Source organism: Phragmites australis, chromosome 8 (genome assembly GCF_958298935.1).
Source record: "Phragmites australis chromosome 8, lpPhrAust1.1, whole genome shotgun sequence".
In the NCBI taxonomy this organism is placed as follows: domain Eukaryota; kingdom Viridiplantae; phylum Streptophyta; class Magnoliopsida; order Poales; family Poaceae; genus Phragmites; species Phragmites australis.
Window position 1 is genome coordinate 2,773,517 of NC_084928.1, and position 11,680 is coordinate 2,785,196.

Here is an 11,680-nt window from a genome sequence, read left to right on the forward strand (position 1 = left end):
TTAATTGGATAATTGGATGGATTTTAGATTTTAGGCTACATTGAATTGGATGGATTTGAACTTACTCTTATATGGATGTTACTTGGAGAGTTGCATTTTAGATATGGATCTTCATCTATTCCCACCTATATTGGCTGAAGGGGAAACACAACTCCACATTCACGCATACATAATTTTGTCCGTTCATTCCTCCTCTCTAATATTCATCTATATATTAATTTTCTTATCTATTTTATATATTTTTTTCATCTACTCCTCTCATATAAATTTCAATTCCGTTCGGAGCCTGGCTGGAGTTCTGATCAAGTTGCCAGGTCAGACCACCCTGAACTACCCATTTTGCGCGTGCCTTGGCGTTCAACGGCGCGGCCGCACCACTAGACTTCCTTGCAGTTGCAGGCACCCGAGCCGGATCTGACCGAGCCACACGAGCCAAGCGGCCCGTGCAAGGTGCGTCGCCCCCGATCGGCCGTCCCCATGCCGAATCCAAGGGCCAGCGTGACGCGGCCACCTCACCCGCCAAACCGCCCGCGCCCGCCACGGCCACTCCTCCGTGCCCCATGCTGCGCGGCGGGCGTCAGCTGCCTCGGCCGCCGCGCGCGTTCCTCGACCCGTCAATCACCCCCACGCCGGCAATAATTTCGGCGCGGGTTTTCTCCCGCCGCCGCGCGCGGGATGGCGTCCGCGCCTTGCCTTCTTCCCCGTCACCGCTCGCTCCGCCGCTCCTATAACAGCCGCTGCTGCATCCGTCCCTCCCCCTTCGGCCCCGCCCGTTCTTCTTCGAGCGGAAGCGGCAGCTCGTCAGGTTTCTTCCCGATCGCCTCCCCCCCTCTCCCCCGAAATCTGTTTCCGCGATTCCGTTTCGCGTCCTGCAAAACGGCGTTTGCTTGGGAGGGACACGGCTCCGTGGTAGAACTGAATTTGGCAGTTAAGCTTGGCCGCGTTTGTTCGATCCGATTGGGTAGTTTGATATACGCAGTACATATATTTGATAGGAAGTTTCGATTGCGCAACGAGATCAGGAGATTTGGTCAGGAAGTTTCAATTCAGCAACGAGATCAAGTGGCATCGAAATGGGCTACAGTAACAGTATACGATGATTCTGGTGTTGCTCAAACGATTTGGCACTTAAGAGAAATGCATCCTCAAAAATGATCTGGGAAGTTGATCCAATTTGTGAATTTGAATAGGACCGGGCATCAAGATGCTATTGGCTTTAGATAAAACTATTAGACGACTTATTTTATCTAAATGGAGGCACGGATAGTCCAGATTCGAGATAAATATTCTTCTCCAATAAACATTTGTTGCCTTGTATTTATGTTTTTCACATGCTGGGTTTGTGAAGTATACTGAAACTCATCACTACAGTACCACATGATTTGTGCAGGACTGAAATCTGCCGGAAACCTTTATTTTCATCCAGTATAAAGGGGAGGTCCTGTTTCGTGTTCATCAATGGATACATCCAAAAGCAAGAACGGACCAGATCATCTCCTTATTCTTGTTCATGGTATCATGGCAAGGTACCTGCCGTAGATCCTAGTCCTCTTTTAGTAAGTTGTGAACATAGATTTGCATAAAGCATAAGGTGCAGAAGCATTAATTTGACTTACTTGTCTGCATTCTTTCTTGATTTTTACTGACATTCATTTCATTCTACTGTGGTTGCAGCCCCAGAGACTGGACATATGGGGAAGCAGTGCTGAAGAGGCGGTTGGGTGATAATGTTTTCATCTATGGTAAAGCGTGTTAGTATTTGTTCTCTGCATTCATTAACTTCAAGACTAGTAATCACCTACCCATTCATTCTGACTTTCTGACATACCGAATTATGAACTAGATGCGTGAAAAAAAGTGTAGCTAAAAGGTGAATATGGCACCCACGGCATTACTTTGGCTACATAGCTTTACAGTAGAGAATAATTTCTTATGATCAGCTATGAATGAGCAGACGTTTTTCTCTGCAGCTAGTTCATCGAACATCTACACGAAAACCTTCGATGGGATTGATATAGCTGGAAGAAGGTTAGCAGATGAAGTACGTTCTTGAAAGTTTGTCCTAGAAACAGATTTCAAGCTTTCACCTTTCTGGAGACTGCTATCTCATGTTCCTGATGAACTGCTTAGAAGCTCTTATGCCCTATGGAAGCAGGTCTTGGATGTGGTTAGGAAGATGTCCGGCTTGAGAAAGATTTCCTTCCTAGCTCATTCTTTGGGCGGCTTGTTTGCAAGATATGCTATTTCGATACTCTACTCACCGGAAACAAAGAATACGGGTCAAAGTAGCGTGCGTATCGTGCCTACAACCAGAGGAACTGCAAAATCACGATGTGCTTCAGGATTAGTTGCAATTGCTGTACTGGAGCCAATAAATTTTATTACCTTAGCAACCCCACATGTTGGGGTTAGAGGGAGAAATCAGGTGGGTCACCCAAATGTGTCCAATTAAATTTGCAAAATATATTGTTCATTTTCCACCGCTGCTTGGTTTCCTTGGAAGCAGACTCTCTAGTTTAGTCAAATAAAACTTTTATGTAGATTTTGAAGTTGCCTAGTATGAGTTTTATGAGCTGGCTGAATACATCATGTTGTGTCACCGCTGGAGGGGTCAAAGCCAATTAATCTAAATTTTGGAGAAAATTTGTGGCTTGTTAATATCGAGCATTTCGTTTACTACATGCTTATATGTTTTATTTTTTAATTACCAGCTTCCGTTTCTTCAAGGGCTATCAATTCTAGAGAAACTTGCTGCACCTTTGGCTCCTTTGATTGTTGGGCGCACTGGTGCTCAACTCTTTCTCACCGATGGTGAGCCTAGCAAGCCACCTCTTCTTTTACAAATGGCATCTGATTGAGACAACAAAAAGTTCATGTAAGTGAAGAGGACACATCATTTGGATGCTGAGTTGTTCTTGAAAAATAATGTTTCTTTATTGTTAACAGATTAGCGCTAGCAACTTTTAAGAAGCGCATTTTGTATGCTAATGTTTCATATGACCGTATCCTTCCTTGCTAAATCATTCCTTGAACTTGATCTGCAACATGCAAGCAACTGTTTCTGGTTTTGTTCCTGTTCTTGTTTTTCTTGAGCTTCTCCCAGACATGGTCGGCTGGCGAACATCTTCAATAAGGAGAGAAAAGGAGCTTATAAAGGTGGTACTTCCATAAGGATTTCATCGACTACTTACTTGCAGTACTAAATGAATGACGTTTGAATTGATCTTATTTATGCTCTATATGCAGCCCCTGAATCGTTCACTGGATGGCTATAAGCACATTGTGAATGTTGAATACTGCTCGCCCATATCATCACAAGGACCCCATTTCCCTTCCGAAGCTGCCAGAGCCAAAGAAGCTGCACAGAGAACACCAAACACAGAAAATACCGAGGAATACCACCAGATGATGGAAGGTAAGTAGGAATTTTGCAGTCGACATATGTGCGCTGGATTTGCTCATTTCTTGAATGCATTGGGGACACGTGGCACCAAACAGAGGAGATGGTCCATGGCCTGCAGAAGGTCGGTTGGAAGAAGGTGGACGTCAACTTCCATTCATCATTGTGGCCTTACTCTGCTCACAACAACATACATGTATGCGCGGCACAGTTATCTTCCGAATGCTTTCTTTTGGAGTGACATATCTTCTCTTCATCCATTGAAGTTCTTAGTACCAATGCAGGTTAAGAATGAGTGGCTTCACAATGTTGGCGCTGGTGTCATCGCGCACGTCACGGACAGCATAAAGCAGCAGGAGTCACGGCCATGTCTTCCTGCCAATCTGTAGCATTAGCACCCCCATTTGCTTGACATTTTCTGTGGCTAGTAAACGCATGACAAACTTCTGATTGTCTGCATTCACTGAGCAACCAAATATTTTGGCACCGGGAAGATATAATGATGAGCCATAAGTTGGTCGCTTCGGTAAGTTTCATCGTATGGTAGATTGTTGGACGTCATGTGTTTATCTCTCACCGAAACATGTGCGTTGCACATGGTCACTTGTGCTGCAGATCTTCACGAAATAGTGATGCGTTCGAGGTTGCTAATGTTGCAAACCCAAGTGTCCTGTATAGGCTACAGGTGGTTGTAATCATTCAGGCGATGATGCGGTTGGCAGAGGTTCAGTGGTTTGGGAGCATCAGTCGACCCACGTTAGTTAGTAGTTAAGGGTGTAATAAGATAGGATATTATTAATTAGGGGAGTAATAGGATCGAATATGGATGAATATAGTTTTTTATGTATTTTATCTTATATTTTTTTAATTAGATCGGATATGGACAGATATGGCTCATTATATATTTTTTCTCATATTTTTTTCTCAATCGGAGTCGGACATTGATAGAATCGGATAATTATTTTTTCTATATCATATCCTGTGTTTTTTTCTCAGAGTTAGAGCGAATAGTAGCGCAAGCTTTTTGGTTAGTCGGATAAATAAAAAATTTTCACTTCATTTACATTCCCATATAGCACATTAAACAATATTAGGATACAATTAAAGTGAGTACAGAGAGATTAAGTGTTGAGATGTGAAAAAATATATTTAATATTGTCTATCTATAAATATGTAACCATCTACCTATATATTTTTAAATGAAATTATAATAAGATTTCTTGTAATACCTAATATTTGAATATTAGGATAATCGTCATCCTATATCGTATTTTTTTTCAGATCCGAAGTTAGATACAAATTGTGTCAGATATTCATCGTTGTATCACAGTTTTACTTCACAAGTCTTTAATCGGACAGGCGAAAATACCCCTACCGTTTTCACCCCTACAGTCATCAGCACGCCGCCTGGAAAATTTCAATGAGCTGATGGTAGAGTGGGTCGTCCATGAGTTGGGGCTGAAATCAAACCCCCCCCCCCCGCCCCCCGAAAACAAAAACAGTTCCAGATTATCATGTTCAGTAGCCACCACTACTGGGACAGTCGGCCATCATCTTGCGGACATCGGAATTACATGTCCTGTGAAACAATTAGGTAGGTACAAAAATTCTTAAATCGACCAGAAATGTAAACTTCGACGACAGCCATTGAATTCAGGCAGCCATCGTTCATGAACTACCTCTTCTTACAGAAGACATTGAAATGTTTAAAAGAAAGAGGTTTAAGAAGGGTAAAAAAGAGGGTAAGTCCACATGAAACAGCATATTACGCACAAGAATCAATAGCCACGCAGAAATTTGACCACAACAGAGATCTTTTCTACCCTTGAAAGACACCACCCTCCAGCAGCAAGGAGAATCTTCAGGTGTGGCAATTATTTACAACTAGCAACCGCTGGTGGTGACCTTTTGTGGCAACAGGAGGGTGAAAAAAAAAATCCATGTGAATGAAGTCGATCGATGGTTTAATTAGAACTCCAGCTACTGGTACTCAGGGTTGAATGCAAGAGCCTCTTGGTAGATTAGATCCTTCATTTGTTCTTCTGACAATGCATGCTGCTCAAAGTCAAAGCTGAAGGGCATTGAGCAGCCTGGCTCGTCACTTATGTCATGCAATGATGCCAAGTAAGGATGTGCAAGGGCACCTTCAACTGACAAAAAGGAAAGGGGAAAAGGAAAGAGAACAGTTAGCAAAATGAAACCTGACGACAAAATAAGAAAGAATATTTTGTCAATAAGACCAATGCATTTTCAACATTCGAAATACCATCTGACAACAACTCTAATTCCCACTTCAGAGTTCAGACCAATTCTCTGCAGCATTCATGACTACCAAGTGACCGTGTTCGCATTCACACCCACTTGAGGCGTGCTGCCTATAATTGCTATACTATCATTCCTAAATTAAGCTATGATCATCCATGGTGCTACAAGTTCAATTGCTACTTTCAAGGTAGAATCATCACTAATGATGACAAAAGCAACATTTTATAATAAAAATAGTTAAAAACATCTATACAAACAAAATATGGACAAGATGGAAAACTTTAAGTCTCCAAAAGAGTGTCAAAAATTACCTGTTATTCTCAGTCTAGGATCAAAAGTCAGCATCTTTTCAACCAAGTCAATTGCTAAAGGTTGAACATGTGGAAATTTTTCAGGAAAAGACTGCCTGGCATGACGGGGAAGTTGGCGGATATATCTTCTTGCATTTTCATTTACAAAATCCAGATCAGCGTCATTCGGTGTCCCAATGAGCTGCACCAAGGAAACATGATGGGAAAAATCAAACATGCAATAATGTGCACCAGCAAAAAGCTACTAAATCCCCTTTTTCAAAAAAAAAAGCTACTAAATCCTCTACTAGATAATTAATACGAAGCATTACATGATTCAGCACCGGTTTTGATTTTTAAGAATATTTATTCAAAATTTCTGGATCTCAGCTGGTACACAAAAACCAGCCAGTTTATAGTGAGTTCCATTTTGTTGACTCTTTTCTAAGCATTTTCTTATGTTTTTGCATACAGTCGATCACAGGATAACCAACATGATATGCATCTTTCAAAATAACGCAAAGCCACCATAATAAATGTTTCCAGGATAATTTGGAACTGGTTATGAAAGGATTGGAGATGGTACAGATGGGTGTTATACAGATGGGTGTTATTGACGCCAATGCTAAACTGTTATCAAAATAGTTTCATCTTCAAAATACAACACCTAAAAAATCATTTATGACTAATATAAGTGTATAGCTATAATGGAAAAGTATAATCCACTCAGATCCTCCTTAATGGTATAATTTCTGTAAGTCACCTTTTCTCTTATTAATACCAAATTTTCAACGATCCCGTCATTGCGGTATTACAGGTAGATACTCCCTAACCCGTTCTTGTTCTTAAATAGATGACATTTGGCTTCTCTAGGTGGTGTTTTCCTAAAAAACCCTTATTAAAAGCTATTGGAAAGCAGAGTTTGGATTAAATGAGTGTGGTGGATTGAGTGTCATTAATTGGATGTGGGAAGAATCAAGAGGGTTAGCCATGACACGGATGGAAGAATTGATTGATACCTCATTCTATGTGCCGAGAGCTAAAACAACATCTAAAAGAGAACGGAGGGAGTAATAAAGAAATAGGCAGGCCTCTGTAGGAATGAACTGATGAGTGGGTGGGTCGGGTGGCTTGGACTGAGTGGATTGGATGTATACACAACAATCTATGCTTATTACTAGTTCACTACATCATACATGGTAAATACTATCACAAAAATACAATTATGCTAAAGAACGGACCAGGTAACATATCATCAATTCAATGAGAAAGAAGTTCAAAGATAAGGCCTCACCTCCATTAGCAGACGTAGCTGATGGACATGGTCTCTTCCAGGAAACAAGGGCTTACGATCCATTAGTTCCATAAAAATACAGCCCACAGACCACACATCAATTGCTGCAGTATATTCAGAGGAATTCAACAAAAGCTCTGGTGCTCTGTACCATCTTGTGACAACATATTCAGTCATAAAATCAGTTTCCGAGGTGGTGCGAGCAAGCCCAAAATCACATATCTTGAGGTCACAGTTGGCATTCAAAAGAAGATTGCTAGGCTTCAAGTCTCGATGAAGGACATTTGCTGAATGTATATACTTCAATCCACGAAGAATCTGATAAAGAAAATACTGCACGAAAAGAAAACATAATCACACGAAACGTCATACAGCATGTATACTTTTTGGGACAATTGCAAAGAAACCACTACTCCTGGTGTTATTGCAAGCTTGCCACTAGAAAATTGCAAAAATGACATTAAAACTGTCATTTGAGTGGCATCCTTGCAAAAAATAAAAAACCAGGGAGGTATTTGCAAATGCCCCATACTTTTTTGATGGAAATACAGCATGTATAATTTCTCAGAACAATATAGAAATTCATAACTAGGAGGGGTGCAGGATGTAATCTGTTCTTTGTGTGTGTGTTGGGGATGGGGGTGGTGGAATAGGTTGCCATGCTAGAAATCAGCTGAATAGATAGAATCATATCAGCTAACAAAGATAATAAAAAAAAGACCGGAAGGATACAGCAAGAGTTATCAAGCATGATCCAGAATCAACCCTTTCCAAGCAAGAAACCCACATGGTCGTGATCAGCACAGGCACATTACTACCCAAATGTTAAATGGTGGTTTGTTTCTTCATTGGAATTGTCACCAAAATCAGAAGAATTTTGCAGAGTTTGGAGCATGAGTCACTATAAGCAAGATAGAAAATTGTGATAACAGATAAGACCGTTTATGATTAACAGAAATACGCTTCTACTCAGGGACTCCTGTCTTAGCAATGGCAATGCATTTGTTGCTGACAAGCATGGGAAGGAGATGGCTATGTCATCTTCCAACAATTATTAGCCCTGACACACTTGTTTAACAGCTCCATTTGTTTGAAAGGCCACTAAGTTAATTGCATAATCCTGTACTTCTGTTTTCATAAAATTGTGTCTTGGACCTATGTAAGGCCCTGTTTGTTCCAGATTCTGGATTGTGCTTCACAATCGGATTATGCAAACAAATGGACGGATTCTGGAAGCAGATTGCAGCAATCCAGACCTGGATTGTGGCACAATCCACCTCAGAATAGCTTCTACAGTCCACAATCCAAATTCTCACAATCCGCAGGGGAAACAAACAAGCCCTAATACAATGCCCCCAATCCAATTTCAATAAGACAATAACACATTCTATGTAATACAATGCCCCCAATCCATTTGGCCTTTTACCATACAAGGTTTTCTTGATGTCATATATAGAAGGTCCCTTGACGACTTGCATATCAGGGTTTAAACAATGCTGTCTGCTTGTGGTATTCTCAAAAGCACAGCAATAGGGGACATCATCCAATATATTAGATTTGATTTGTATTCATCAAATGTCAATAGTATTTCCAGAACCAAACATTAATTATTACTTAAACAGTCATCATCTCATCAACATTTTCACGTTCTAGGTCAATATTTAATATCCTGAAATATCAGTGTAAGTTAAAATTGAACACCGTCCTAGATCAATGAGATTCACAGAAACACAACCTCAAATATAGGCCAACCAGAAACACAACATAAAAGGCTTTGAGCTAAAATGTCACACGGTAGTGAAAGAAGATGAGAAGAAACAATTTACAGTATAATGCATTTCTTAGATAAAGAAAAAGAAATACCTGGCAGTGCTCCTCTGACAAAGCTTGATTTGAGCGAATAATTTGATGCAGATCAGTATCCATCAATTCATAAGCAGTATAGACATCATTAAATGTCTCTCTCTGTGCAGGAGGTATGATATCCCTTATTGCAACAATCTGTATAGAAAAATTAATTTGGATCAGAAAATAGAAATTTTGTAGCTGGGAATTCATACTTCAAATTGTTCCAATAACTTTAACTATGGTAACAAGTCTGCAATGAATTTACATTTTTATTTCACCACAAAAGAAGCCAATACATTAAAATAAATGAAGTTGTAGCACAAATGAAATGTTCTAATAAATTGTGTTCAATGATTCAAATGCATCTCAACTTGAAATAAGACAACGACTCATGGCAAACTTAAAAACACATATACTTTGTTAAGCCATTCCATGGTACATTTACAGGCTTACAGCGAAATTAAGTTGCATGGGCACTTCTGCAACGTGGTAAAACCATGTATAATGCAGAAAAAAAGTGTTTCATGCTTATTTTGTAACTTACGTTACTATATATATAGTTTTTGCACACCCTTTTTGACCTTTTTTTTAGCAAATCTGCATACTAGGCAGCATATTTCCCCACATGCCGCATAATGCTTTTGGGGGCATCATTGCGCACAATAGTACAAAGAATACAACTTGCGTTACAGTTAAGGAAAGTCTTGACAGATATACGTAGCTGACCAACAATGTATACTGTCTAAAACAAGTATATTAATTAAGTATTAACCTAACGTCGCTTAATCCAAACGTCTGCATGTACACACATGATTGTCCAATAACAGAAAGAGAAAGGAAGAGACGACATTCATGCGTACAGCTTATTCGTGCGTGCGACAGTTACAAAACGAATTATTTAAATCCAATTTAATTCAGCTCACTTCAGACTATGCTATAATTGCTAAAGCTTTCAAGCCTTTAAGGCAATGGTGGAGCCAGAAATGGGAAGCGCCTCAAGCTCGGCCGGCTCATCCACGGCTGGATCCTCTGTGTCTTTGATTTTTTTCCTAGAACTTTTTACATGGACATTCCCTAATATACTTCTTTCTGAAAACTAGAGTGACTTTTCAAGGCCATGCAGGTCAAAACCCATAAAATTCTAATGCAAACTCCTCTTACTCAGTCTATCACATTAAAGGTCCAAGTCCAGCATCTATACAGAAAGCCATCCTAAGTCTTTCCAACAGTAACACGAGTCCTAGCCCCCTACCAGTTGAGCATTCACTTCCACTACATTCCCAATGGATTCGTTTGATATAGCAGAAAGGTCACCACTAGGTTGGTCCTCAAGTGACTGACATCAGCAGCTGCAGCTGCTCCAGGTTCTGCACGCATCACTTGTTCCCCTCAACTTCTTCAAGAACTCAATGAATAGCATCTCAAAAGGTGGTTGGCCTCCTTAAAGGCACGCCTACAATTGCTATTCCTGAACTTCTCCTAGCCAAGAGGAAGCAAAAGTTGCCCTAGGTTAGGCAAGTTGCCGTGAACTCAATCATTTAAGTAACTAACCCCAACCTCCCCTGATTCAATGCAACCAACAGAAGAGCATTTAACGAGATTCTCAAATATGCTCCCCCGCGGAGAAAAAAGAAATCCGGGATCATTTGGCAGGGGAGCTGGACGGATCGGCGGGGTGCGTGTGACTGACATTCTCGTGGTCCATGTGGCGGAGCAGCTTGATCTCGCGGAGCGTGCGCTTGGCGTCGATCTTGTTGTCGAAGGCGTTGGCGATCTTCTTGATCGCCACCTGCTCCCCCGTCTCCGAGTTGAGCGCCGAGCTGCCCATCGAACCACGCACCACAAATTAGACACCCGCTCGTCGCGCGGCACACGAATCGGAGGAGGCGAGACGGATCACACGAACCAGACGATGCCGTAGGCGCCCTTGCCGATGGGGAGGATGGGGGGCTTGTACTTGGCGGTGACCTCGAACACGTTGCCGAAGATGTTGTACTGGATGAACCGCCCGCCGTGGCTCAGCGTGGCCTGGATGTTCTCCATCATCCCGCCTCCCCCTCCTGCTCCCGTCTGCTGCGGCGGCGGCTGGCCCCCGCCCGCCCCGCCGCCCGCGCTGGCGTCCGCCATCTCCGTGTCCGGCGGCTGCCCCCCGCCGTCCATCGCCGGATTTGGATCGAGACTCGCGAGGGGAAGGGAAAGTGGGGAGGTGGAGGAGGAATTCGTTGTTGCGAGATTTGGTCGCTTTTCTTCCGGCCTCTTTAGTAGCAGCTCCTCTCGCTCGCTCTCGCTCTTTTTTATTTCCGCTCGTGTTTTTTTCTTCACCCTCTTGTGCTGGGGCTGCCGAGTTGCTGACCTGAGGCCTGCCAGCTGGGGGTGTCTCTCCTCTTTTCCTGTTGTGGGTTTGGGTTGTGTGGATTTGGGGACGCGTAGCGAAACCTGATATCGTTTTGGAAAGTAAAAAATAATGGTTGACGTGCGAGGGTTGCTGCACGAGTATAAAACATATTATAAATATTTGTGGTTTTTTTTTATTTTTATGGTTTTTAATATGTAACTTTGATAATTATTTTTTATTAAGATATA

General features: G+C 41.8%; 2 protein-coding genes across 2 annotated transcripts; one reads left to right on the plus strand and one right to left on the minus strand.

Moving 5' to 3' along the window:
• Window positions 1–488: 488 nt before the first annotated feature.
• LOC133926265 (putative lipase YDL109C) lies at window positions 489–3,925 on the plus strand. Its single transcript, XM_062372106.1, is given in 11 exon segments — window positions 489–805; window positions 1,391–1,526; window positions 1,675–1,742; window positions 1,971–2,041; window positions 2,156–2,425; window positions 2,712–2,875; window positions 2,947–3,002; window positions 3,104–3,156; window positions 3,247–3,415; window positions 3,499–3,596; window positions 3,685–3,925. Coding segments are annotated over 10 exon segments (1,122 nt in total). The 5' UTR covers window positions 489–805; window positions 1,391–1,458; the 3' UTR covers window positions 3,790–3,925.
• A 1,070-nt stretch (window positions 3,926–4,995) lies between these two features.
• LOC133926266 (mitogen-activated protein kinase 1-like) lies at window positions 4,996–11,397 on the minus strand. The gene is made up of 6 exons (XM_062372108.1): window positions 11,004–11,397; window positions 10,788–10,917; window positions 9,113–9,250; window positions 7,250–7,582; window positions 5,977–6,157; window positions 4,996–5,550 (listed from the first exon to the last, which is right to left on the minus strand). Exons 1-6 carry the CDS (start codon window positions 11,255–11,257, stop codon window positions 5,381–5,383), a joined length of 1,206 nt encoding a protein of 401 aa, XP_062228092.1. The 5' UTR covers window positions 11,258–11,397; the 3' UTR covers window positions 4,996–5,380.
• Window positions 11,398–11,680: the final 283 nt, after the last annotated feature.